Raw genomic sequence first — 25,945 nt, forward strand, 5'->3', positions numbered from 1 at the left:
TTAAAACTTTTCCAGGAGCTGCCCAAGGCAAAAGGCAGCTGCATCCATTAATCTGCTTCTACACAGGCTTCAAAGAGAAGTTTGTTCGGAAGGTAAATTGCCAGAGGAGAAGGAGAATGTTATTTGGGAATGCTGTTCCTTGGACACGGGACTTAGACAAATGACCCTTAGATGCAGCTGGGGCCATTCCCCTGACCAGCCAAGGTGAGGCTGGAGAGGAATCAGGAGCAGAGTTCCTCAGTCTAGGCACAGCGCCAGCATCCTCTAAGCACGCCCTATGAAGCCCACAGCCCCTTTTCCCCAGCCTCTCAGCCCTACTCAGTAATCTCTATGAGGTCTTTGAATCCATGCTTACAGCCATGTGACACTGATTGGTCCATTTACCAAGTGCTGAAGTCACTTTCCAGTTGGCCAACAGCTTCCTTCCTGGGTCCTCTATGCCTGAGCAGAACCAGCCTCCCTCATCCCAGGATATCTGCCTGCCAGGAGCAGCTCAAACCGGGACAGCACAGTCACCCCAGAGAGTCTCCACATGAGCTGTGACCCTCGCAAATCTCATTTCCTAACTGTTCTGACACAGAGAGGGCACAGGAACCTCACCACCTGCTCAGCCTTCTTCTGCTGCTCCTCACAGGGTGTATGCTTCAGCTTCCCCTTCTCTTTCTGCAGCTCCTTCTCTCTTTTTTTTTTTTGTGGTACGCAGGCCTCTCACTGCTGTGGCCTCTCCCGTTGCGGAGCACAGGCTATGGACGCGCAGGCTCAGCGGCCATGGCTCACGGGCCCAGCCGCTCTGTGGCGTGTGGGATCTTCCCGGACCGGGGCACGAACCCGCGTCCCCTGCATCGGCAGGCGGACTCTCAACCACTGCGCCACCAGGAAAGCCCTGCTCCTTCTCCTTGTCATCATCTCTGCCAAACCCTGGAGAGGGGGGTGAAGAGAAAACATGCTCAGGTGAGAGGCTGGCTTGACGGTGTGACCTGAAATCATCAGGGTCTGTTCCTCCCTTGCCCACCTCTCCCCTTCCCCTCCTCCTTGCATGTGCGCAGGTTTTTCAGCTTTCTCAAAGCACTTTCATATTGAATATTCCATTTGAGCCCTACTGCCATTTTCAGAAGGGATTGTGGACCCATTTCACAGAGAAGTTAACTGAGATCCAGAGAAGGTAAGTGGCATCTCTAAAAACATGTAAGGAAATTGGTGCCATGGGTGAACTAGAATCTCGGATTTCTCCCTCCTGGTCCAGGGGTTCTTCCCCGACCACGTAGAACATGACAGTTGAGGGAAACAGCCCAGCTCCCCCCATCAGCGTTGACTGGTGGCCCTAGTCAAGTGCCTCCCCAGGAATGACCTGCAGCCTCTGCCTTTGGGGGACCCTTTGGGGTCAGCCTTTGGGTCTGTGTGGGCTGTGGGAAGGGATACTAGGCACCTGGTGTATGTAATGACAAGTGAGTGTCCACGGATGATATGTGTGCACGTAGCACGCCCGAGCTCGGCCATTCACACTTTAACAACCTACACATGCATGTTCCCCAGTGGCCGTTTCTGCTCATGGCTGCCATGGCCTCTCACCCCAGAGTTGTTGGTCTGGGGCTCCAGATTTCTTGATAGCCATTGTTTTTCTCTAAATCCTAGTCAGACCTCGGCAGCTCTGGGGAGAGTTTCCTGTTGAGATGGCCCCTTCTCCCACCAGCTCCCCGGAAGGTCATGCCCAGGATACAGAGAAAAAAATCCCAGGTGAGCAGGACAAAATCCATCTTAAGTGAGATTTCTTGCTTTTGTGCACACCAAGCTGAGAACAATAGACTGACAGCAGCTGGCATCTTCCTGGCATGTACCAGTTTACAGAGGGGGTTTATGGATGTTGTCTTCTATGATGGGCAGCCCTATGAGGTCAGCACTGCTAGCCGATTGGACAGATGAGGAAACAGAGGCCCAGGGAGGTGAGAGGAACTTCCCAAGAACCCACGGAGAGTCAGTGCTCCCACAGAGTTCTCTGCCTAAAACCTCAGGTTATCTCCCAACAAAGGAAGGAGGTGGGTCAGGCGGAGAGGTAGGGTGGGGTGTAGAATAAGGACACTTTGACCCTCCTTGTTTTCCTATTCTCTGTCTCCCCGAGCCAGCCTCCAGCAGCCCAGAAGCCTGGAGGGCTCCCCTCCTCAGACAGAGCCCCACAGGGAGGGGGCCTCCAGACCTGGGAGCACAGGCTCCAGAGACAATGGCCACTAAGGTCCACCCCTCCGTTTTTCATGACTCATCCCCACCCTGCACCCACGAGAGCCACTCTGCTGGATGGCGACTGTGCCCCTTCTCAGACTTGGTCTCGAGATTCTCTCCTGAGAACGCTGACACCTCCCCTCCTGACACCCTCACCAGACAACCTGCCAGAGTAGCAAAGACAAGGCCAGATCAGAGAGCACCGGGCTTTAAAGATGGGATTTCAGACTGCAGAGGACTGGAAAGGATGGTTGTGTAGATGTGAAAACTGAGGCCCAAGGGGGCAGGGACTTGCTGAGAATCTGTTGGGGGCTTAGAGGCAGAGCTGGGCTGGAACCCAGGTCGTGGAACTACCCACGAGTGCACCTGGCCAGGCATGCGCCCCACCTCCACCATCCCCTGAGATCACAGGAACTGATTTTTGCAGCCCCTGAGCTGCCCAAGGTCACCTTTCCTCCTCCCCAGGGAGTCTGCCCTCTGATTTGGGGACACCTCCACCTGGGTTTGGAAGGACACATCCACCCCAGTGAGAAGGGGAAATGAGTTTCTCAAAGCCCAGCCAGCTTAGAGACCTAGGGGCTCCCTTACAATGCACCTTTGACTCACAAGCTCTTACGGGTGCATATTTCTCAAGTCCTCCTGCCCATAGAAGGCTAGAGGAATTGGAGTTTTTCTGCATGGCTCTAATGGACAGAATTAGGACCCGTGCGTGGAATTTATACAGAGGCAGATTCCAGCTCCACATAAGACAGAACTTTCTATGGTCAGAACTGTTCTAAAATGGAATAGTCTGTCTTCTGAGGTGGTGAGCTCCCCAACACTAGAGGCAACCAACCTGATAGGGATATTATAGAATAGAGTTCCTCAGAGTGTAGCCCACCTGTATCAGCATGAATTATCTGGGGTTATTCTTAAAAGGGAAAATTCCTGGGACCCACTCAACACCCACTGAATCAGACTCTTGAGTGTGGGCCCAGGAATCTACCTTTTTAACAAGCTCCCAGGTAATTCTGAGGTAGGATTCTGACAACTGAATGTTTGAGAATTCCTGCTCTAGAAGAATACCAGATGGAATTTGCTCCCTTTCACCTCTGAAATTCTATGATTCTATCCTTCTATGAAATACATAACTCCCCTAGTTATTTGTGTTGTATAAGGGACATCCTAAAGACAAATTTATTTTGTTTATTTATTTTTTTTCGGTACGCGGGCCTCTCACTGTTGTGGCCTCTCCCGTTGTGGAGCACAGGCTCCGGACGCGCAGGCTCAGCGGCCATGGCTCACGGGCGCAGCCGCTCCGCGGCATGTGGGATCTTCCCAGACCGGGGCATGAACCCGCGTCCCCTGCATCGGCAGGCGGACTCTCAACCACTGTGCCACCAGGGAAGCCTAAGACAACTTATTTTTAAGTTACAAAGTCACAGCTCCATGATGGAAGACAGCAGGCAGAGGAGGTGCATGGGGGCAGGCTAACCACAAAGGCAGCTGTTAATTCCCTGCTCCTCTACCCAGTGCTGACCTGAAGTGACAGCCTAATATTGCAGATCTTTGGCTATCTAAGACTCAATGGTCCCACCCAATTTTATCTCAACGCATTTGTATCCAAGGCCCAAATTCACTAGTCATAGCAGGAGCCAAGAGAACAGAGGAAATATCCACTTACCAATCTGGAGCTGGAGGGCAAACTGGTCTCTGGGCAGGGCTAACAGATACTTCCTGGAGCTTCTCAAAAGTCTTCACACTTTCTACGCTTCCTCTTTTCAGCCCTGAGGTGAACAAACTCATCCAAACATCCTAAGGCATCACAGTCAGATCATGACAGATGTTTCCAGCCAAAGCCTGGGGCTCAATCCCACCCCACCTCTTGCCCCCCTTGATCTCCCTTGTCAGTGGCAAGGCACACCCTCCATAAATTGTGGACATATTTTATGCCAGCCTTCACAATTCTCTCCCCTCTGACCCAGGAAATAGTCACTTACGTGTTTAAAGATATGTATAAAATGGTAGCAACTACAGTATTATCAAAATAATAGACCTAACAGAATAACCTTAGCTAACACATATACAATACTTATTTGTTTCATTTCCTAAATGCTATTCCTATATTAATTTATTTAATCAGCACAATGAACCACGAACCAGTACTGTGATTATCCCCAGTTTAGAACTTGTACATCCCCTCAGTAATTGAAAAATAATTTGAAACAATCTGAGTGTCTAACAATAGGGGATTTGTCAAATAAATTATGGAGTTTCCCTAAAATAGAATATTATGAAGCTATTATAAATAAGGTTAAAAATATTTAATAAGCCACAAATATGCTCGTTTGGTAATATAAAAAGCACAGGAAATAAAACTACATATAACTGAATTTGGGGTGAATGTGCATAAGAAAAAAAAACATACCATCGTTAGGTCCTTGGCAGGGAAATCTTTCTGGAGTGGGCTGGCATTGAGCTAGGGTTTGTGCAGAAAGCTAGCAGGAGCTGGGGCAGGGGTTGTGCTCCTGATGGAAGCTGCATGAGCTGTTGCCACTCACAATCCCAGGTAAGAGGCCAGAGGGGGAGCTGAACCTGAGAGGCTCAACACTGACTGACAATTTGGAGATCACCATTCACTTCTGATTCTCTTACCACCTGCATGGTGAACATGGCCAAGTCCTATCCTTTCTCTGGGCCTCAGTTTCCCCATTTGTACAAAGGTGGTAATAACACCTTCCCTGACTCTCCCATGAACCAGGAAATGCAAAGCTCAAGTGAGGGCTTAAGTTCAGGGATTCCTAAGGTAAGCTGTGGACAAAGCTGGGCTCTCTCTCCTGACCACTTACTGAGGCCTTACTAAAGACCAGAGACCAGGCTAGAGCACATACAGGGCCAGCTTCACGGGTGTGTAACCAGTACAATCACACAAGGCCTACACTCACAAGGGCCTGTGCTTGGGGGTTTAATGCTCTGGGGTTATAACCATCGTGAAATGCTTAATAATTTTATATTTGAATTTAGCTCTTGTTAGCAAAGTTAGATAGACAGTGGAACATGTGCTGGGGGCTTGGAGCCTCGGCCAACGCATGGCCCAGCTCGCTTTTTCTCGGGGTCGGGCCCCGGGCTCCTGTGAGGGTCTGCGTTAGCCTGCCAAGTATCCTTGTGCCTGAGAGAGCACAACATTCAATAGCAAATAAAAAACTCCATGGCAGGTGGACAGAGGAACCATGGAAGAAGGTGAAAAGCTCATTCTTGCTTTTTGAACAAGGAACCCTGCATTTTCATTTTGCACTCGAGCCCACAAATTAAGTTACCCTGGGCAAATCTAAACATAAGGAATGTGCTCATTTTATTTCATTTCACAGGCAAGGAAGTTGTGGTTAGTTTATGATGCCTAAGGAAACATACCTGGAAGTAGCTTAGACAGAATTTGAACCCAGGTCAATTTGAGCCCAGAGCCTGTAGTCTAACCACTGCGCTGCAGGCAGTCAGGTGACTGCGCTGGTGGGGAGCCCCTCCAGAGCAGTAGCCCCTGATGCCCTCCAACCACAATCAAGGCTGTCACGATTCACACCAGGGGCAGCGTCTTCACCTGGACGGAGAAGGCAGAGCCCACCTGGGGGCTGTGAGAGGATTAGGAAAGCCTTCACACCTCAGAATAATTTTCATCAGCTGAGATAGTCTGGCCTGATCTCATCTGGCTGTATGAGATTCTTCTCTCTCCTGGGGAAGCTGAGTGGGCCCCAGAAAAAACCCACAGGGAGCACATTTTCTGGCTGTCTGGTTCCAGAGCTCACCCTGGCTCTTAAACATCTTGCTGTTCTGCCTCCGCAGGGGAAGTGAGCGGGGTAAGGATTGCAAGCCGAAGTGGATTTTATTTTATTTTATTTTAACATCTTTATTGGGGTATAATTGCTTTACAATGGTGTGTTAGTTTCTGCTTTATAACAAAGTGAATCAGTCATACATAAACATATGTTCCCATATGTCTTTCCTCTTGCGTCTCCCTCCCTCCCACCCTCCCTATCCCACCCCTCCAGGCTGTCACAAAGCACCGAGCCAATATCCCTGTGCCATGCGGCTGCTTCCCACTAGCTATCTACCTTACTACGTTTGTTAGTGTGTATATGCCCATGACTCTCTCTCGCCCTGTCACAGCTCACCCTTCCCCTCCCCATAACCTCAAGTCCGTTCTCTAGGAGGTCTGCGTCTTTATTCCTGCTTTACCCCTAGGTTCTTCATGACATTTTTTTCCTTAAATTCCATATATATGTGTTAGCATATGGTATTTGTCTTTTTCTTTCTGACTTACTTCACTCTGTATGACAGACTCTAGGTCTATCCACCTCATTACAAATAGCTCAATTTCGTTTCTTTTTATGGCTGAGTAATATTCCATTGTATATATGTGCCACATCTTCTTTATCCATTCATCCGATGATGGGCACTTAGGTTGTTTCCATCTCTGGGCTATTGTAAATAGAGCTGAAATGAACATTTTGGTCCATGACTCTTTTTGAATTTTGGTTTTCTCAGGGTATATGCCCAGTAGTGGGATTGCTGGGTCATATGGTAGTTCTATTTGTAGTTTTTTAAGGAAACTCCATAATGTTCTCCATAGTGGCTGAACCAATTCACATTCCCACCAGCAGTGCAAGAGTGTTCCCTTTTCTCCACACCCTCTCCAGCATTTATTGTTTCTAGATTTTTTGATGATGGCCATTCTGACTGGTGTGAGATGTTATATCATTGTAGTTTTGATTTGCATTTCTCTAATGATTAATGATGTTGAGCATTCTTTCATGTGTTTGTTGGCAATCTGTATATCTTCTTTGGAGAAATGTCTATTTAGGTCTTCTGCCCATTTTTGGATTGGGTTGTTTGTTTTCTTGTTATTGAGCTGCATGAGCTGCTTGTAAATTTTGGAGATTAATCCTTTGTCGGTTGCTTCATTTGCAAATATTTTCTCCCATTCTGAGGGTTGTCTTTTGGTCTTGTTTATGGTTTCCTTTGCTGTGCAAAAGCTTTGAAGTTTCATTAGGTCCCATTTGTTTATTTTTGTTTTTATTTCCATTACTCTAGGAGGTGGGTCAGAAAGGATCTTGCTGTGATTTATGTCATAGAGTGTTCTGCCTATGTTTTCCTCTAAGAGTTTGATAGTTTCTGGCCTTACATTTAGGTCTTTAATCCATTTTGAGCTTATTTTTGTGTATGGTGTTAGGGAGTGATCTAATCTCATACTTTTACATGTACCTGTCCAGTTTTCCCAGCACCACTTATTGAAGAGGCTGTCCTTTCTCCACTGTACATTACTGCCACCTTTATCAAAGATAAGGTGTCCATATGTGCATGGGTTTATCTGTGGCCTTTCTATCCTGTTCCATTGATCTATCTTCTGTTTTTGTTTCAGTACCATACTGTCTTGATTACTGTATCTTTGTAGTATAGTCTGAAGTCAGGGAGCCTGATTCCTCCAGTTCCTTCTTTCGTTCTCAAGATTGCTTTGGCTATTTGGGGTCTTTTGTGTTTCCATACAAATTGCAAAATTTTTTGTTCTAGTTCTGTGAAAAATGCCAGTGGTAGTTTGATAGGGATTGCATTGAATCTATAGATTGCTTTGGGTACTAGAGTCATTTTCACAATGTTGATTCTTCCAATCCAAAAACATGGTATATCTCTCCATCTATTTGTATCATCTTTAAATTCTTTCATCAGTGTCTTATAATTTTCTGCATACAGGTCTTTTGTCTCCTTAGGTAGGTTTATTCCTAGATATTTTATTCTTTTTGTTGCAATGGTAAATGGGAGTGTTTTCTTGATTTCACTTTCAGATTTTTCATCATTAGTATATAGGAATGCCCGAAGTGGATTTTAAATGGACGCTGACAGCTGATGGGTCCGCCCACTCTAGGTAGCAGTGTTCTCTCACCCCAATTCCATTTGAGCGGCCCCCTTTTTAAGCCATGCCAACCCTGAAGATATAGGAGAACCAAAAACCACCCAAAGGTGGTCTCCTTAAACCCCAAAGAACTTCAAGATGCAGAAGAAAACCCCTCAGCTTGTTTGCGCTATTGTGTATTGTCTCTTCCCTCCCATTGGATCTTGGTATCTCTCTTTCACCTTGGCCGACAGCCATCCTGTCCTGATTCCCTTCCTACAGTGTATTAACAGCAGCAGTTGCTTTTCTGGGAGGGCGTAATGTGAACTTGAATGAGCCAGCACACAGATATTTTATCTTCCCATTGCCTGTCTTTTAGGTAATCAAAGGAGACAGGCTATAATATGCATTCAACCATCAGGACTCTTTAGAGACCCTAAGTCTATTGGAGAGAAAGGGCTTATTTTTCACATTCAATTGGGATATAACAGGAAGTCCTAAGTAAGTCTCATCCCTTTGAAGGATGAAAAATCCTGTTACCCTCTCTGTCCCTCAACCTGCCCAGGCTTATCTTCTTCCCTGTAAGGCAAGATTGACACTTCTTAAATTATGTCTTTACTGCCCCCTGATAAGTTCAGGTCAGAATTAGCTAATTGGCTCAGCATCCACTGGAGGCATGGAGAATCCAGACCCAATGGTCCAATCTCCTCTTTCCACAGCAGAGAACCAAGCAGCAGTCAGTGCAGTGGCTATGAAGGCAGGCCGAGGGTGGTGGTGAGTCTGCTCTCCCACCACACACCGTGTGACCTCAGGCTAATGTCTTAACCTCTGCAGGCCATCAGAACAGTTCCAGCTTTGTTAGGCTGTTGTGAAAATAAATGGGATGATGTACTTAAAACCTTCAGCACACTGGCCTGGCACATAGTAACCACTCAGTTAACAGTAGCTATTATCATTAGCAAGATTAATGCATTGAAAGTGTCTCCGTATAAATCCTGTGAGTTAGAGACTAAACCAGCATTAGAACCCAGTTGTCCTGGGTAGGTCCTGTCAAAACCTTTATTTATAAATGGCTTTTATTTAATTTATAATGCTTCTTTCACCTGTTTGATGCAGAATTTGGCTTTAATGATGCTGGGAAAAGAATTCCATAAACATCTTTTCCATTGAGTTGGTGGATTTCAGTGAACAACAATGGATTAGAATCACCCAAGAAAATTTCTCAAACCCCTTCCACTTTGGAACCTGCTCCCCAAGTACCTGTTTATGAAGAGGAGCCAGACGGAGCTGCACTTGCCACCATTCCTGCTTCCGAACACCTGTGATAGGGACGGTCACCTGAAAGAGAGGCCCCTTAGGCCTTTGTTAAACCCAGGAAGTGGGCAACATTTCTTGACTCTTTGGCTCCCTTGGCCCAAAGCCCTCCTCCTTGCTTTTTTTTTTTTTTTAACTTAAATAGGTATTGAGATAATTATAGATTCACATGCAATTATAAGAAACAGAGATTCTGTGTTCCCTTTACCCGTTTCCCCCAATGGTAACATCTTACAAAACTAAAATAAAATTTCACAAGGATATTGACATTGATACAATCCACCTGTCATTCAGAGTCCTCAGTTTTCCTTGTACTCATTGTGTGTGTGTGTGTGTGTATGTGTGCATTTAGTTCTATACACTTTATCACATGAGTAGGTCTTTGTGGCCACCAGTGCAGCCAAGTTACTCCATCACCACAAGGATGATGTGTTGTTCTTTTAAAACCACACCTACCAGACTTCCCTGGTGGTGCAGTGGTTAAGAATACGTCTGCCAATGCAGGGGACACGGGTTGGATCCTGTTCCGGGAAGATCCCACATGCAGTGGAGCAACTAAGCCCATGTGCCACACTACTGAACCTGTGCCCTAGAGCCCTCGAGCCACAACTGCGGAGCCCATGCACCACAACTACTGAAAGCCCATGCACCCTAGAGCCTGCACACTGCAACTACTGAGCCCATGTGCCACAACTACTGAGTCCATGTGCCACAACCCGCAAGCCTAGAGTCTGTGCTCCACAACAAGAGAAGCCACTGCAATGAGAAGCCTGCACACTGCAATGAAGAGTAGCCCCGTCTCGCCACAACGAGAGAAAGTCCGCGTGCAGCAAAGAAGACCCAATGCAGCCAAAAATAATTTTAAAATAATAATAATAAAAGCTTAAAAAATAACCCCACACCTACCTAGCTACCTCCTCCCCCATCCCCATTCCTAACCCCTGGCAACTATTCTTCTGTTCTCCATTTCTATAATTTTGTCATTTCCATGTTATATAAATGGAATTATATACCTTATGCAGTTTTGGGGGATTCGATTTTTTTCACTCAGCATGATTCCTTTGAGATTCATCCAAGTTCTTACATGTATCAACAGTTTGTTCCTTTTAATTGCTGAGTAGTAACCCATGGTGTGGATGCATTCACCCACTGAAGGACATCTTCGTAGTTTCCAGTTTGGGGATGTTACAAATAAAGCTGCTGTGAACATTCATATACTCCTCTTTCCTCTTTGATCACTAATTGATGCAGATTCACCAAGATCTCTGTTCCTCCTGCTGCAAACATGACTTGTCACTACACCATCCTTTCTATGCCAACTTGTAGTAGCTTTGGATAATCTGCCCAGATGCTCCCCTACAGACACTTATCACTAGACAGGCGCCTTCAAGCCTTTCTCCTAAAAGAAATAAAATAGAACAAACGTGAGTTTGGGAGCCAGACAACGTGAGCTCACACTGCAGGGGCTCTGCCTTTTACAGTGGTGAAGTCTCATGCGAGTTACTTAACTCAGAATCTGTTTCATAATCATAATAAAAGAGCTGATAGTTAAGGTTTCTTTATCAACAACCTGTGATGGCAGTGTAATGTAATGGTTAAAAACAGGAGGTCTGGTACCAAGCTGCCTGGGTTTGAATCCTGACTCTACCACTTGTTGGGTATGTGACCTCGGGCAAGTTATTTGTGACCTTCCTGTGCCTCAGTTTTTCCATCTGTAGATAGGCATACTAATAGTTCCTATCTCGTGAGGATTAAATGAATACACACAAAATGTTCAGAACAGCACCTGACACATAGTATTTACTAAGCATTAGTTCCCACTGCTATGTGGCAGGCACTATTCTAAGCACTTTACACAGATTATTTTACTTAATCCTATCAATGACTTTATAATATACGAGTGCTATTATGAGATCAATTTTACAGATTACCAAACTACAATTTAAGGGATTAAGTCAATTGCTCATGATCACAGGTCTGGAAAATGAGGGAAGTCAGATTCAATTTTGAGTCTGTCTTTGCTTCTCACTTCTACACCATCCTGCAGGCCCATGAACTGGGGGAGGCAGCGCCCTGCCTGGCAGAGCAGTTATGAGAATTTACAAAGTTATGTGTCTTCTGTGGTGCCTGGTAGTCAGTGGGCTCCACATGTGTTAGTGTCCTCTTGTAACTATTGGTAGCTGATGAACAACAGATCATTCTATAGTTCTATACACAGCAGAAATTGGCCTCTCAAGACACAAAGCACCAAAACAGAAGTAGCAATTTGAGGGTTCTGAGGATGCATCTGCAAACATTTGCAATGTGACCTGCCCAACAATCACAATCAGATTTGGGACGAGTCCATCCAGCTCAGCCACAATCCATTACAAAAGAGCAGCTGCCTCACTTCCTTTCTCGGAGGGCTTTGCAGCTACCATGCAGAGATTGCTCAGACAGTGGCACCCACGTGAGCTCCTACAGGACAGAGGCCACACATTCTGCAGTCTGTTCCCCCAGCCCTTAACCCAGTGTCTGGGATAAACTCTCAGTAAATGTGTGCAGAACCCCAGGGAGGCTCTGGTGCAATGGAGAGACTAGGCCGGGATTCAAAGACCCAGATTCAGGTCTACCCTGAGCTTGCTATCAGCCATGTGACTTTGGGGGTCACTTTTTCCTATGAGGCCTCAATGTCCCCAGCTGTGAAATGAGGGTTTTTCACCTTACATGCTCGAAATCCCTTCCAGCTCCATATCCTCTACTAGCAGCAAAGCACTAAGCAAACTTTCCTCTTTTACTTTTCTTTTTCCCTCCCACTCCCCTCCTTTTTCTTCCTTCTTTCTTTCAGCCAGACAACAAGTATTTCCTGCCATGTGCCAGACCCAGTGCCAAAAGCTGGGAACTCAACAGTGAGCAAGACAAATACAGAAAAAAGGTACTTAATATTTGCTGATTTACTGAATGCACTAAATGCCTAAGAATGTTCAATTCTTACTTTGAAACTTTTGCTTCGACATACATGCTAAACATGCAGTTCTCATTACTCTCAATGATATGCCTGGAAGAAGGAAAGGAAGATCAGGTTGTACTAAACACTTAAGAGAAGGCCTTCAGTTCTGACATAAACAGCTACAATTACTATGTAGACAATTCAGGCTTAAAACAGGTTTGGCTGAAATTGCCGAGTCAGTGCACCAGTTACCCAACTGAGACTGGCTGGTAGACACTGTGAAAAACTACTCCCATTCCAACTTTAAAAACATGTTTTAAAATATTAAGCATACTGGTGCATGCACAGTTGTGATGGGGAAAATGACTTCCTCTTTAGAACTAGCTTAAGAGCGTAGCAATGGCCCGTGTGCACAGAAGGAAAAAAATGTGGGGCTGACAAGAAGACACAGATGATGATTCAGTGCTATTTGTAGTCTCTGTATCTCTCCCTTACAAGAGTCAGCCAGTCAGAAACTTAGACGTCTAGAAAATTCAACATTCATGCGTGAGGGTGAAGTTGATCTGTCACTGCAGCCTTCCTTTACCTTTAGCCTAAAGGACATGTTAGTTCAGACAATATTCTGATTTATAAAACAATTTCCCTGAAGAGTTGATTGGGGAAGTGATAGACATGAAGGGACTTTGGGATTTGGCCAGATGATGTAGTAACAAGAAAGGATGTAATAACAAGGGTCACAAGTAAAACAAGGAGGAACGAGTGACTGGTTGGTAGGTGAGGAACAGGTTGCGGTTGAAAAGTGACACTAATGGGCGAGTTTTCCAAATTCTCCTCATGTATTAGCCAGAGAACTCGATGACATATTAATTAAGAGGTTTGTTATTTTTAGAACTTCCTCATTTCTCAAATGCTTCATTCTAAATCATTTATGAAAATGAACTTCACATTGCAAAGACATAATAAGCGATTTCAACCTTTGACATTTATGAAGAAATATTATGCTTACTGAGAGCCCACTGTGGGTACAATTTTATCTGGGTTTTTCCAACCTGAAGAGTATACTCGCCTTTAAATTCGGAAAACATCTAAAAGTGTAGAAAAATGTCTATTTCTCAACTGATGGCATCAATAGCAACTACTTATAAAACATCTCTCCCTGAAATAGGTCTTTATATAAAAACAAATTCAAAAGAGAGGGTCCTCATTCAAGCAGAGGAACCCACAAAATCTTGTTTCCTGATTGTAGGACTGGAAAATTTACATCTGCGCATCAGTCCTGATTTCAGATTTGTGGTAATGCCACCCATATGAATTACAAATTCACATTTCAGAGACCTGTCAATCTACGTGTCTAACCTTAAAAAAAAAAAAAGAACCACCTATCAAAATTAAGTAAGGAAAAAATAGCTTGTCCTTAACATGTTTCCAAGGTACTGTATAAAGGAAAAAGGAACAAGAATTAGTTCATGGAAATTTCTATTTCTTTTAGATCAAATTAATAAAGTCTCTTTTAATCATAGCCTTTAAAGATCCCAACAGTAGGAAGAGAAACATTTAATCCAGTAAAACCTGAACATTTAACCTATCAAGGTGTTAAGTGAATTGGGAAGGGGAGGTAGCACATACTATGACACAGCAGTAAATCTTAGGTACCAAAAAATTTAAAGGAAGTAGCACCAGAAGAGTAGGTATCATCAAGAAACTACATCATGTACTCACCCCAAATGGAATAATGAAGCATGTACCATCCAAAAACCATCACCATAATCCAACAGGTTCCAATGAGTCCCCTGAATCTACCTATTCCACCTATCAATGAATGTTTATGCTCTTACTTCCCTTACTCTACTGAATCAAAGAACTTTCATTCTTTTTCATTATATTCTAGGTGAAAGGTAGGTAACTGTTACTCAGAATTCATTGGTCCTTTCATCATTTCATTGGTGGTCTCCTAAATCCACTAAAACACATGTGAGTGGGTGGGCAAACCTGATGAGAGGGATGAAAGAGAAAGAAGAGACAGTGACTCACAATGGCCTTTTGTAAGGTCTAATCTAAAACAGGTGAAACTGAGGGCTGCAATCTGGACAGGCATAAAAAGTCACTGTTCTATCCCCCACATCTATACCCCTCTTCTTAAAAGAAAAACCTTAGATGTGTTTCCAGATCAAAGAGTAAAAACTGCAAACTGCCCTTATATGAGAATCTGAACAGGTAGTAGGTAGTGTGGCCCGTTTCTAAACCTTACTCAAGAAATACCACCCTCAGGGATCCAGGTTCAGACACAGCAACTGGGCCTGAGGCACAAATTAGGGCTGGGGACACCAGCTTTACTTACCACAACACAACTGTTTTTCTGAAATTACAGAATTACTCACTTTGGGAAGGGTTAAATGTTTCTATAAAAAGAAATATTCAAAACCTTTTCTCATCATGTTAGAACAGAATATAAGCAGAGTAACATTTTAGTGATGTTGGTGTATCTTTTTAGTCCAAATCTACTTATTTTCCTCCTTGCTAACAAACTGCCCCCTACCCCACATAAGGTGATCACATAGAAATAGTCTTGATATCAACCTGTTATAGGTTCGCTTTGCTATTTCTGTGGTCTGAGAAGATATCAGGGCTCACATTTGCAAAAGTAAATAAAAGGATCAACTGACACGATTATTATATTTTATTTAAAGGTTTTAAAAGATAAGGGGCAGAGCTCACAAAAGTTACCTGAATCATTAAAACCCACAAAGTTGGAGAATTTTTTTTTAAAAGAGTGGATACCAAAATAGCTTTCAGGAAGAAGATAACCTATAAGTCTTTTAGATTGTTGAACAAAGCAAAAGAAGGCTTAAGGTATGAAAGATAAAAGTTGTATTTATAAACATGCTAAAGAATACATTAAAAGAAACAAAAAAGAATGAGGAAAAATAAACTGTCTTAATCCTGTTATACATAAACATCATTTCTATGGGACTCTACAGTCCACTTCAATATTCAAACAACAAAATTCCCATCATTGAAAGAGCTTCAACACTCCTTTGGAGTTGGCTATTACAGAATTTATCCTGCATATCGGGTATGCATGAAAAACATCCTGGAGACTCAGAATATCTGCAAACATGAAACTGTTTCTCTAAATTGCATTTATTGGTCATGAATCCCGTAAAGGGGGGTCAACTACAACTTGAAGCTTGTCATCTTGCAGTGGGAAAGCAATTTGAAGCCAAAGGGCACCTTGCTATAGTCCATTCATGTGGCTCTAAGTATATTCTATAAGCTTCTCTTCAATGCCAAATATCTACTGAGAATTAAAGAGGAGATGAAACTTTCTAACCAATTCTAAGAATTCATGTAATAAGGGGTAATCATTACAGAGTTTATATATACTCGGTTTTCTTAAAGCCATAGATTTTATTATAGAGAGGAGAAAGAAAATGGCATTAACAGATCAAGCACATGAAGTCCAGAATACTGAATTCCTTTTCCTCTTGCTTAACAACCAATTACATCCATGGACTGCAAAATTACAGCCACTGCAAAACTTTTAGTGTTTTGCATCTTGTCAAAGAAAGACCAATATTTTTGCCTGAGTGTCCCCTTAACCTTATGAGCTATTATTTTTTAACTTTGTATAAAACTTCTTTTCAAATAATTTATTAATTATAACAACTGGGAAGAGCAGTGTGAGGACCTGAATACTTCAACCAAGCACTGAAGGCAACAAACTTCCTTAAACATGCTCTTCTGCCTGGATTTTTATATATTAAAATAACCTTTCTCCCTCACTTCTCCAGGGGTACCCAGAAAAGAGTGGCATTTGTTGGCCATCACAAGTCTCAGCTAGAATCTTCTCTGTTCTTCAGTGTCCTGACAAAGGCCTCTGGACCTGTAGCTCATGCCTCTGGTAATTCAGTCTTGTTCTCAATAAGAGAGATCTCCAGCACAGGTAGAAGTAGCTGAAAGGCATCCTGAATGTAGGAAGCACTGTTTGATGCCTATAAGGATAAGGATTGAAAAATAAGAAAAAGAAAATACTGCAGTCACTTAAAAGAGAAAATATAAGACAACAAAAAAAACAAATTGATTTTTACAATCTAACTATATCTGTAGCCTGGCAAATAAGATTACATACTTAACCATTTCACTAAACTTATAGGGGAAAGAATAATCTAGCTCTTTTTTTTGTTTGTTTGTTTGTTTTGATCTAGCTCTTAAAATGATATGACAGCACCAAAAAAGAATGTCACCATTTTTGTCCAACTTGCCCATTAGAATGATAGCCATTCTTTGGCATCTTGCTCAAATACGGCATTCAAAGCTTATTTATTCCTTGATTGAATGGGTAGATCCTATCACAGCATTTTAGTCAATTACTCAAAGAGGATTTCAGAAGGCTATGAATCCTACATCAATAGGATTTCTAGTCCATTGTGATTGTTCTTCTTCCATGGACTCAACGTAATCAGTGAACATGCGACAGGTGCTCACAAAGATAAAGAAGGAATACTGCTTTTAAAGATGATAAAGTACAGATATGTTTCTGTCTACTACAAGAGACATATGAAAAACTTAGAATCATTATGCTCAGAGTTTGCCAGACTTCATTTATATCTGACAAGTTCTGACTTTCCAGAAGCATAAGAGTTCATTACCTTAAAATAAAAATGTATAATTTCAAGGACAAGAGTGTTTCAAATCTGTAAGCAAGAACAACCAACTCAGAATAACAAAAGGGTAACCATATCAAGTGAGCTTACCTTGTTTTGATTTATCAATGGCAAGAACCCCTGTTTAAACTTCAGTGTGACGTTTGATACCAAGTTTTGCAGCCAAAAGAGACCTCACAGCACATCTAGTTAAATCTCTTATTTTGTATATAAAGATAACAAGATTGCCAAGAAGGTAAACCCCTGGTCCATGGTCATAGTGCAAATCAGGGGAGACCTAGGACAGGACTGGGCTCCTGGTTTGCAAACTTCTTTCATCTCTACCACTCTGCCATCTACTAAATCATACACTTATTTTTTTAAAATTGCTTAAGTGATCAGAATAATTTCCCTGACTATTAAAGGAAAACTATGCAGTTAAGGAATGAAAGGCATTTCTTCATTGGTAATTTTAAAAGAATCTAAAACTAAAGAAGTAACACTCTGGTGGCAAAAATTTTTTTCAATTCATATTTAAAACCTAACTGATTATCAAATATATTTTCTCCCCTCAGACTTAGATAAATATGTTTTAAACAAATCATCAAACATCTAAATTTCTGCACAATTAATTTACAAGATAGTTCGTTTTTTTTATCTTTCACTTTTTCTGCCTTCTGTGGTTTTCTCTTTTTATCAATATAAATTTATTTATTTATTTATTTATTTATTTTTGGCTGCGTTGGGTCTTCATTGCTGCATGCGGGCTTTCTCTAGTTGCGGCGAGCAGAGGCTACTCTTCATTGCGGTGTGCGGGCTTCTCATTGCGGTGGCTTTTCTTGTTGTGTAACATGGGTTCTAGGCATGCAGGCTTCAGTAGTTGCAGCACACAGGCTTAGTAGTTGTGGTTCGCGGGCTCTAGAGCACAGCTCAGTAATTGTGGTGCACAGGCTTATTAGTTGCTCTGCTTCCCGGACCAGGGCTCGAACCCATGTCCCCTGCATTGGACCAGGGCTCAGACCTGTGTCCCCTGCATTGGCAGGTGGATTCTTAACCACTGTGCCACCAAGGAAGTCCTAAGATAGAGTTCTTAAATCATGGAATCCAGAAAGCATCATACATGGCAGCGATATAATCCATCCATGGACTTAAACCACCTACCTTCTTAAACCTAATGAACTGACACGGATTATGTAAACACAGGTAGCTTTTTGACATAATAAAGCAAATTTCTGCACAAGAAAATGACAAAATGTTTTGTTTTGTTTTGTAACTAATCTCCTCTGCATAAACCTTACTCCTTTAAGGAGCAGTGCTAGCCTATTTGTAATTTTCAGTGCATCATGTTTACTAGCTAGTCTCCAGAAGATGTTTCATTAATGAGAACCGTCCATTAATTACAAAGGGGTAGTACTAAGTAATGACAGCCTACCGCTTCTTCCACTGCACTTTACCTGGCACCTTCATCTTTATGGTTTATAATTAATGAACAGGAAATATGATAAAATATACACCATTTTGGTCATATCTGCATCAACACGCTAAACTAGTGAAAAAAACAAAAAATGAAAACTTAAAGAGTTATTAATACATAACGCCCTAGAAGTTAGAGACTTAAAAAACAATTAGTACTACTAACCTCTAGAAATACTGCAGTGATTAACGGATTAAGGACGTCTGCCTTTTCCTTGACCTAGAACAAAGGATAATGTGTTAAGCGAGCATAGCACATTAAAAAACAATAGGTAAAATATGATGATTGGTTCAAGATGGCGGAGTAGAAGGACATGCTCTCACTCCCTCCTGCGAGAGCACCGGAATCACAACTAACTGCTGAACAATCATCGACAGGAAGACACTGGAGCTCACCAAAAAAGATACCCTACATCCAAAGACGAAGGAGAAGCCACAATGAGATGGTAGGAGCGGCACATCACAATAAAATCAAATCCCATAACTGCTGGGTGGGTGACTCACAAACCAGAGAACATGTAACCACAGAAGTCCACCCACTGGAGTGAAGGTTCTGAGCCCCACGTCGGGCTTCCCAACCTGGGAGTCCGGCAACGGGAAGAGGAATTCCTAGAGAATCACACATTGAAGGTTAGCAGGATTTGACTGCAGGACTTCGACAGAACTGGGGGAAACAGAGACTCCACTCCTGGAGGGCAGACACAAAGTAGTGTGTGCATCAGGACCCAGGGGAAGGAGCAGTGACCCCAGGGGAGACTGAACCAGACCTACCTGCTAGTGTTGGAGGGTCTCCTGCAGAGACGGGGGTGGCTGTGTCTCACTGTGAGGACAAAGACACTGGCAGCAGAAGTTCTGGGAAGTACTCCTTGGCGTGAGCCCTCCCAGAACCCGCCATTAGCCCCACCAAAGAGCCTGGGTAGGCTCCAGTGTTGGGTCGCCTCAGGCCAAACAACCAACAGGGAGGGAACCCAGCCCCACCCATCAGCAGACAAGCGGATGAAAGTTTTACTGAGCTCTGCCCACCAGAGCAACAGCCAGCTCTACCCACCACCAGTCCCTCCCATGAGGAAACTTGCACAGGCCTCTTAGATAGCCTCATCCACCAGAGGGCAGACAGCAGAAGCAAGAAGAACTACCATCCTGCAGCCTGTGGAGCAAAAACCACATTCACAGAAAGATAGAAAAGATGAAAAGGCAGAGGGCTATGTACCAGATGAAGGAACAAGATAAAACCCCAGAAAAACAACTAAATGAAGTGGAGATAGGCAACCTTCCAGAAAAAAACATTCAGAATAATGATAGTGAAGATGATCCAGGACCTCAGAAAAAGAATGGAGGCAAAGATACAGAAGATGCAAGAAATGTTTAACAAAGACCTAGAAGAATTAAAGAACAAACAGAGGTGAACAATATAATAACAAATGAAAAATACACTAGAAGGAATCAATAGCAGAATAACTGAGGCAGAAGAACGAATAAGTGACCAGGAAGACAGAATGGTGGAATTCACTGCTGTGGAACAGAATAAAGAAAAAAGAATGAAAAGGAATGAAGACAGCCTAAGAGACCTCTGGGACAACATTAAAAGCAACAACACTCACATTATAGGGGTCCCAGAAGGAGAAGAGAGAGAGAAAGGACCCAAGAAAATATTTTAAGAGATTATAGTTGAAAACTTCCCTAACATGGGAAAAGAAATAGCCACCCAAGTCCAGGAAGTGCAGAGAGTCCCATACAGGATAAATCCAAGAAGAAACATGCCGAGACACATAGTAATCAAATGGGCAAAAAATAAAGACAAAGAAAAATTATTGAAAGCAGCAAGGGAAAAATGACAAATAACATACAAGGGAACTCCCATAAGGTTAACAGCTGATTTCTCAGCAGAAACTCTACAAGCCAGAAGGTGGCATGAGATATTGAAAGTGATGAAAGGGAAGAACGTACAACCAAGATTACTCTACCCAGCAAAGATCTCATTCAGATTCGATGGAGAAATCAAAAGCTGAACAGACAAGCAAAAGCTAAGAGAATTCAGCACCATCAAACCAGCTCTGCAACAAATGCTAAAGGAACTTCTCTAAGTGGGAAACACAAGAGAAGAAAAGGACCTACAAAAACAAACCCAAAACAATTAAGAAAATGGTAATAGGAACATACATATCGATAATTACCTTAAATGTGTGAATGGATTAAATGCTCCAACCAAAAGACACAGGCTCGCTGAATGGATACAAAAACAAAACCCATGTATATGCTGTCTACAAGAGACCCACTTCAGACCTAGGGACACATACAGACTGAAAGTGAGGGGATGGAAAAAGATATTCCATGCAAATGGAAATCAAAAGAAAGCTGGAGTAGCGATATTCATATCAGATAAAATAGACTTTAAAATAAAGAATGTTACAAGAGACAAGGAAGGACACTACATAATGATCAAGGGATCAATTCAAGAAGAAGATATAACAATTATAAATATATATGCACCCAACATAGGAGCACCTCAATACATAAGGCAACTTCTAACAGCTATAAAAGAGGAAATCAACAGTAACACAGTAATAGTGGGGGACTTTTAACACCTCACTTACACCAATGGACAGATCATCCAAACAGAAAATTAATAAGGAAACACAAGCTTTAAATGATACAAGAAACCAAATAGATTTAATTGATATTTATAGGACATTCATTCCTAAAACAGCAGATTACACTTTCTTCTCAAGTGCGCACAGAACATTCTCCAGGATAGATCACATCTTGGGTCAGAAATCAAGCCTCAGTAAATTTAAGAAAATTTAAATCATATCAAGCATCTTTTCTGACCACAATGCTATGAGATTAGAAATCAATTACAGGGAAAAAACGTAAAAAACACAAACACATGGAGGCTGAACAATACATTACTAAATAACCAAGAGATCACTGGAGAAATCAAAGAGGAAATCAAAAAATACCTAGAGACAAGTGACAATGAAAACATGACAATCCAAAACCTATATAGCAAGCAGCAAAAGCAGTTCTAAGAGGGAAGTTTACAACAATACAAGCCTCAAGAAACAAGAAAAATCTTAAGTAAATAATCTAACCTTACACCTAAAGGAACTAGAGAAAGAAGAACAAACAAAACCCAAAGTTAACAGAAGGAAAGAAATCATAAAGATCAGAGTAGAAATAAATGAAATAGAAACAAAGAAAACAATAGCAAAGATCAATAAAACTAAAAGCTGGTTCTTTGAGAAGATAAACAAAATTGATAAACATTAGCCAGACTCATCAAGAAAGAGAGGGAGAGGACTCAAATCAGTAAACTTAGAAATGAAAAAGGAGAAGTTACAACAGACACCGCAGAAATACAAAGCACCCTAAGAGACTACTACAAGCAACTCTATGCCAATAAAATGGACAACCTGGAAGAAATGGACAAATTCTTAGAAAGGTATAACCTTCCAAGACTGAACCAGGAGGAAGTAGAAAATATGAACAGACCAATCACAAGTAATGAAATTGAAAGTGTGATTAAAAATCTTCCAACAAACAAAAATCCAGGACCAGATGGCTTCACAGGTGAATTCTATCAAACATTTAGAGAAGAGCTACCACCCATCCTTCTCAACCTATTCCTTCTCAAATTCCTCAAATTCCAAATTCCTTCTCAAAAAATTGCAGAGGAAGGAACACTCCCAAACTCATTCTATGAGGCCACCATCACCCTGATACCAAACCAGACAAAGATACTACAAAACAAGAAAATTACAGACCAATATCACTGATGAATATAGATGCAAAAATCCTCAACAAAATACTAGTAAACAGAAACTAACAACATATTAAAAATATCATACACCATGATCAAGTGGGATTTATCCCAGGGATGCAAGGATTCTTCAATATATGCAAACAGATCAATGCAATACACTATATTAACAAACTGAAGAATAAAAACCATATGATCATCTCAATAGATGTAGAAAAAGCTTTTCACAAAATTCAACACCCATTTATGACAAAAGCTCTCCAGAAAGCGGGCATAGAGAGAACCTACCTCAACATAATAAAGGCCATATATGACAAACCAACAGCAAACATCATCATCAATGGTGAAAAACTGAAAGCATTTCCTCTAAGATCAGGAACAAGACAAGAATGTCCACACTCACCACTATTATTCAACATAGTTTTGGAAGTCCTAGCCACAGCAATCAGAGAAGAAAAAGAAATAAAAGGAATATAAATTGGAAAAGAAGAAGTAAAACTGTCACTGTTTGCAGATGACGTGATACTATACATAGAGAATCCTAAAGATGCCACCAGAAAACTATTAGAGCTAATCAATCAATTTGGTAAAGTTGCAGGATACAAAATTAATGCACAGAAATCTCTTGCATTTCTATACACTAATGATGAAAAATCTGAAAGAAAATTAAGGAAACACTCCCATTTACCACTGCAACAGAAAGAATAAAATACCTAGGAATAAACCTACCTAGGGAGACAAAAGACCTGTATGCAGAAAACTATAAGACACTGATGTAAGAAATTAAAGATGATACAAACAGATGGAGAGATATACCATGTTCTTGGACTGGAAGAATCAATATTGTGAAAATGCCTATACTACCCAAAACAATTTACTGATTCAGTGCAATCCTTATCAAATTAGCAATGGCATTTTTTACAGAAGTAGAACAAAAAATCTTAAAATTTGTATGGAGACACAAAAGACCCCGAATAGCCAAAGCACTCTTGAGGGAAAAAAATCAGAGCTGGGGGAATCAGACTCCCTGACTTCAGACTATACTACAAAGCTACAGTAATCAAGACTATATGGTACTGACACAAAAACAGAAATATAGATCAATGTAACAGGATAGAAAGCCCAGAGATAAACCCATGCACCTATGGTCAACTAATCTATGACAAAGGAGGCAAGGATATACAATGGAGAAAAGACAGTCTCTTCAGTAAGTGGTGGTGGGAAAACTGGACAGCTACATGTTAAAGAATGAAATTAGAACACTCCTTAAACACCATACATAAAAATAAAGTCAAAATGGATTAGAGACCTAAATGTAAGACCAGACACTATAAAACTCTTAGAGGAAAACATAGGAAGAACACTCTTTGACATAAATCACAGCAAGATCCTTTTTGATCCACCTCCTAGAGTAATGGAAATAAAAACAAAAATAAACAAATGGGACCTAATGAAACTTAAAAGCTTTTGCAAAGAAACCTACAAACAAGACGAAAAGACAGCCCTCAGAATGGGAGAAAATATTTGCAAATGAATCAATGGACAAAGGATTAATCTCCCAAATATATAAACAGCTCATGTAGGTCAATATTAAAAAAAAAAAAAAAACCCAATCCAAAAATGGGGAAGACCTAAATAGACATTTCTCCAAAGAAGATATACAGATAGCAAAGAAGCACATGAAAAGTTGCTCAATATCACTGATTATTAGAGAAATTCAAATCAAAACTACAATGACGTATCACCTCACACCAGTCAGAATGGGCATCATCAGAAAATCTACAAACAACAAATGCTAGAGGGTGTGGAGAAAAGGGAACCCTCTTGCACTGTTGGTGGGAATGTAAATTGATACAGCCACTATGCAGAACAGGATGGAGGTTCGTTAAAAAACTAAAAATAGAATTACCATATGACCCAGCAATCCCGCTACTGGGCATATACCCAGGAAAACCATAATTCAAAAAGAGTCATGCACCCCAATGTTCATTGCAGCACTATTTACAATAGCCAGGTCATGGAAGCAACCTAAATGCCCATCGACAGACAAATGGATAAAGAAGATGTGGTATATATATATACAATGGAATAATACTCAGCCATAAAAAGGAACGAAATTGGGTCATTTGTTGAGACGTGGATGAATCTAGAGACTGTCATACAGAGTGAAGTAAGTCAGGAAGAGAAAAACAAATATCGTATATTAATGCATATATGTGGAACCTAGAAAAATGGTACAGATGAACCGGTTTGTAGGGCAGAAACTGAGACACAGATGTAGACAACAAATGTATGGACACCAAGGGGGGAAAGATGTGGGCGGTGGTGGTGGTGGTGTGATGAACTGGGAGATTGGGATTGACGTGTATACACTAATATGTATAAAATGGATAACTAATAAGAACCTGCTGTATAAAAAAATACATTAAATAGAATTCAAAAATTCAAAAATAAATAAAGTATGACTCCACTTTGAAACACACCCACACATACCCAAATATAAATATAAGCATAGACAAAGTCTGGATCAGACTCAAGAAGGGCTTTAAATTTCCTTCTATCCAAATTGAGAGTGTATGCCTTTGTAGTTTTTTGTTTGTTTGTTTTTGTTTTTCGGTACGCGGGCCTCTCACTGTTGTGGCCTCTCCCGTTGCGGAGCACAGGCTCTGGACGCGCAGGCTCAGCAGCCATGGCTCACGGGCCCAGCCGCTCCGCGGCGTGTGGGATCTTCCCGGACCGGGGCATGAACCCGTGTCCCCTGCATTGGCAGGCAGACTCTCAACCACTGTGCCACCAAGGAAGCCCTGCCTTTGTAGTTTTTACTAACTTTAAAAAGTATATTCATTTTGGAAGGGAGATAGAAATGGTATATTTGACCACAAAAACTTTAGAAAAATTTTAAAACAAAATATACAGATATGAAACGCGCTCAAAATACTCAACTCGTTTTTAAGATGGGCTGTTTGGAAAATGTGGAGACAAATAATGCAAATTTAATACTTGCATGTGTTAGCATCTTAGAGTTGACTTGCTGGGTTAAAGTATCTTTATGAAACACATGGAAAACTTTAGTCTCAGAAGATTAACTTCAGGAAACCCAGAAGCTCTTTTAAAGAAAATACTAAGAGGAAAAGAGAAACTATATCACAGAATTTTCCCTTCTAGGAAAAATCTAAACTCGAAGTGAGAAGAATTAATTTGGGCCATGCTCTTACCTAAAATAAATTTAAGGGCCCAGAATAACTTTGCTGCCACACTGACCCTTATACCCTTAACTACGAGCTGATTTTTTTTAATTGAGGTATAACTGACATACAACACTATACTAATTGCATATGTACAAACTAATGATTTACTATCTGCATACATGGCAAAATGATGATAATAAGACCAGTCAACATCCATCACTATACACAGTGAAGTAATTTTTTTTCTCATGATAACAACTTTTAAGATCTACTGTCTTAGCAACTTTCAAATAGGCAATACAGTATTATTAACTATAGGTATCATGACGTACATGACATCCCCAATGCTGTACATGCTGTACGTTATTTATTTTATAACTGGAAGTTTGTACCTTTTGATCCCCTTCACTCATTTCACCCAGCCCCCACCTTTGCCTCTGGCAACCACCTATCTGTTCTCGGTATGTATGAGTTTGGTGTACTACAAAGTGATTTTTATCTGTCCATTTAAAATGCCCTTGATTTTATGCCAATTCATGATTACTGATGTCTGAATCATCTTCC

General features: G+C 41.6%; 1 protein-coding gene and 1 long non-coding RNA gene across 3 annotated transcripts in view; one reads left to right on the top strand and one right to left on the bottom strand.

The window, feature by feature from the left end:
* The first annotated feature begins 813 nt into the window (after positions 1-813).
* On the top strand, positions 814-9,600 carry LOC132518536 (uncharacterized). The gene is made up of 3 exons (XR_009539909.1): positions 814-951; positions 1,633-1,734; positions 9,191-9,600. It is a non-coding gene; the product is annotated as an uncharacterized LOC132518536 (long non-coding RNA).
* Positions 9,601-15,162: 5,562 nt separating this feature from the next.
* Positions 15,163-25,945, bottom strand: part of FAM114A2 (family with sequence similarity 114 member A2) — a 38,211-nt gene continuing 27,428 nt past the window's right edge. For both annotated transcript variants that reach the window (XM_060144078.1, XM_060144077.1), the window contains exons 13-14: positions 18,600-18,653; positions 15,163-16,309 (exon numbers count right to left, since the gene is read on the bottom strand). In XM_060144078.1, coding sequence (XP_060000061.1) covers positions 16,208-16,309; positions 18,600-18,653 — 156 coding nt within the window. In that variant the 3' untranslated portion in view covers positions 15,163-16,207. The remainder of the gene's footprint in view (positions 16,310-18,599; positions 18,654-25,945) is intronic.

The sequence above is a fragment of the Lagenorhynchus albirostris genome, chromosome 3 (genome assembly GCF_949774975.1).
Source record: "Lagenorhynchus albirostris chromosome 3, mLagAlb1.1, whole genome shotgun sequence".
NCBI lineage: Eukaryota > Metazoa > Chordata > Mammalia > Artiodactyla > Delphinidae > Lagenorhynchus > Lagenorhynchus albirostris.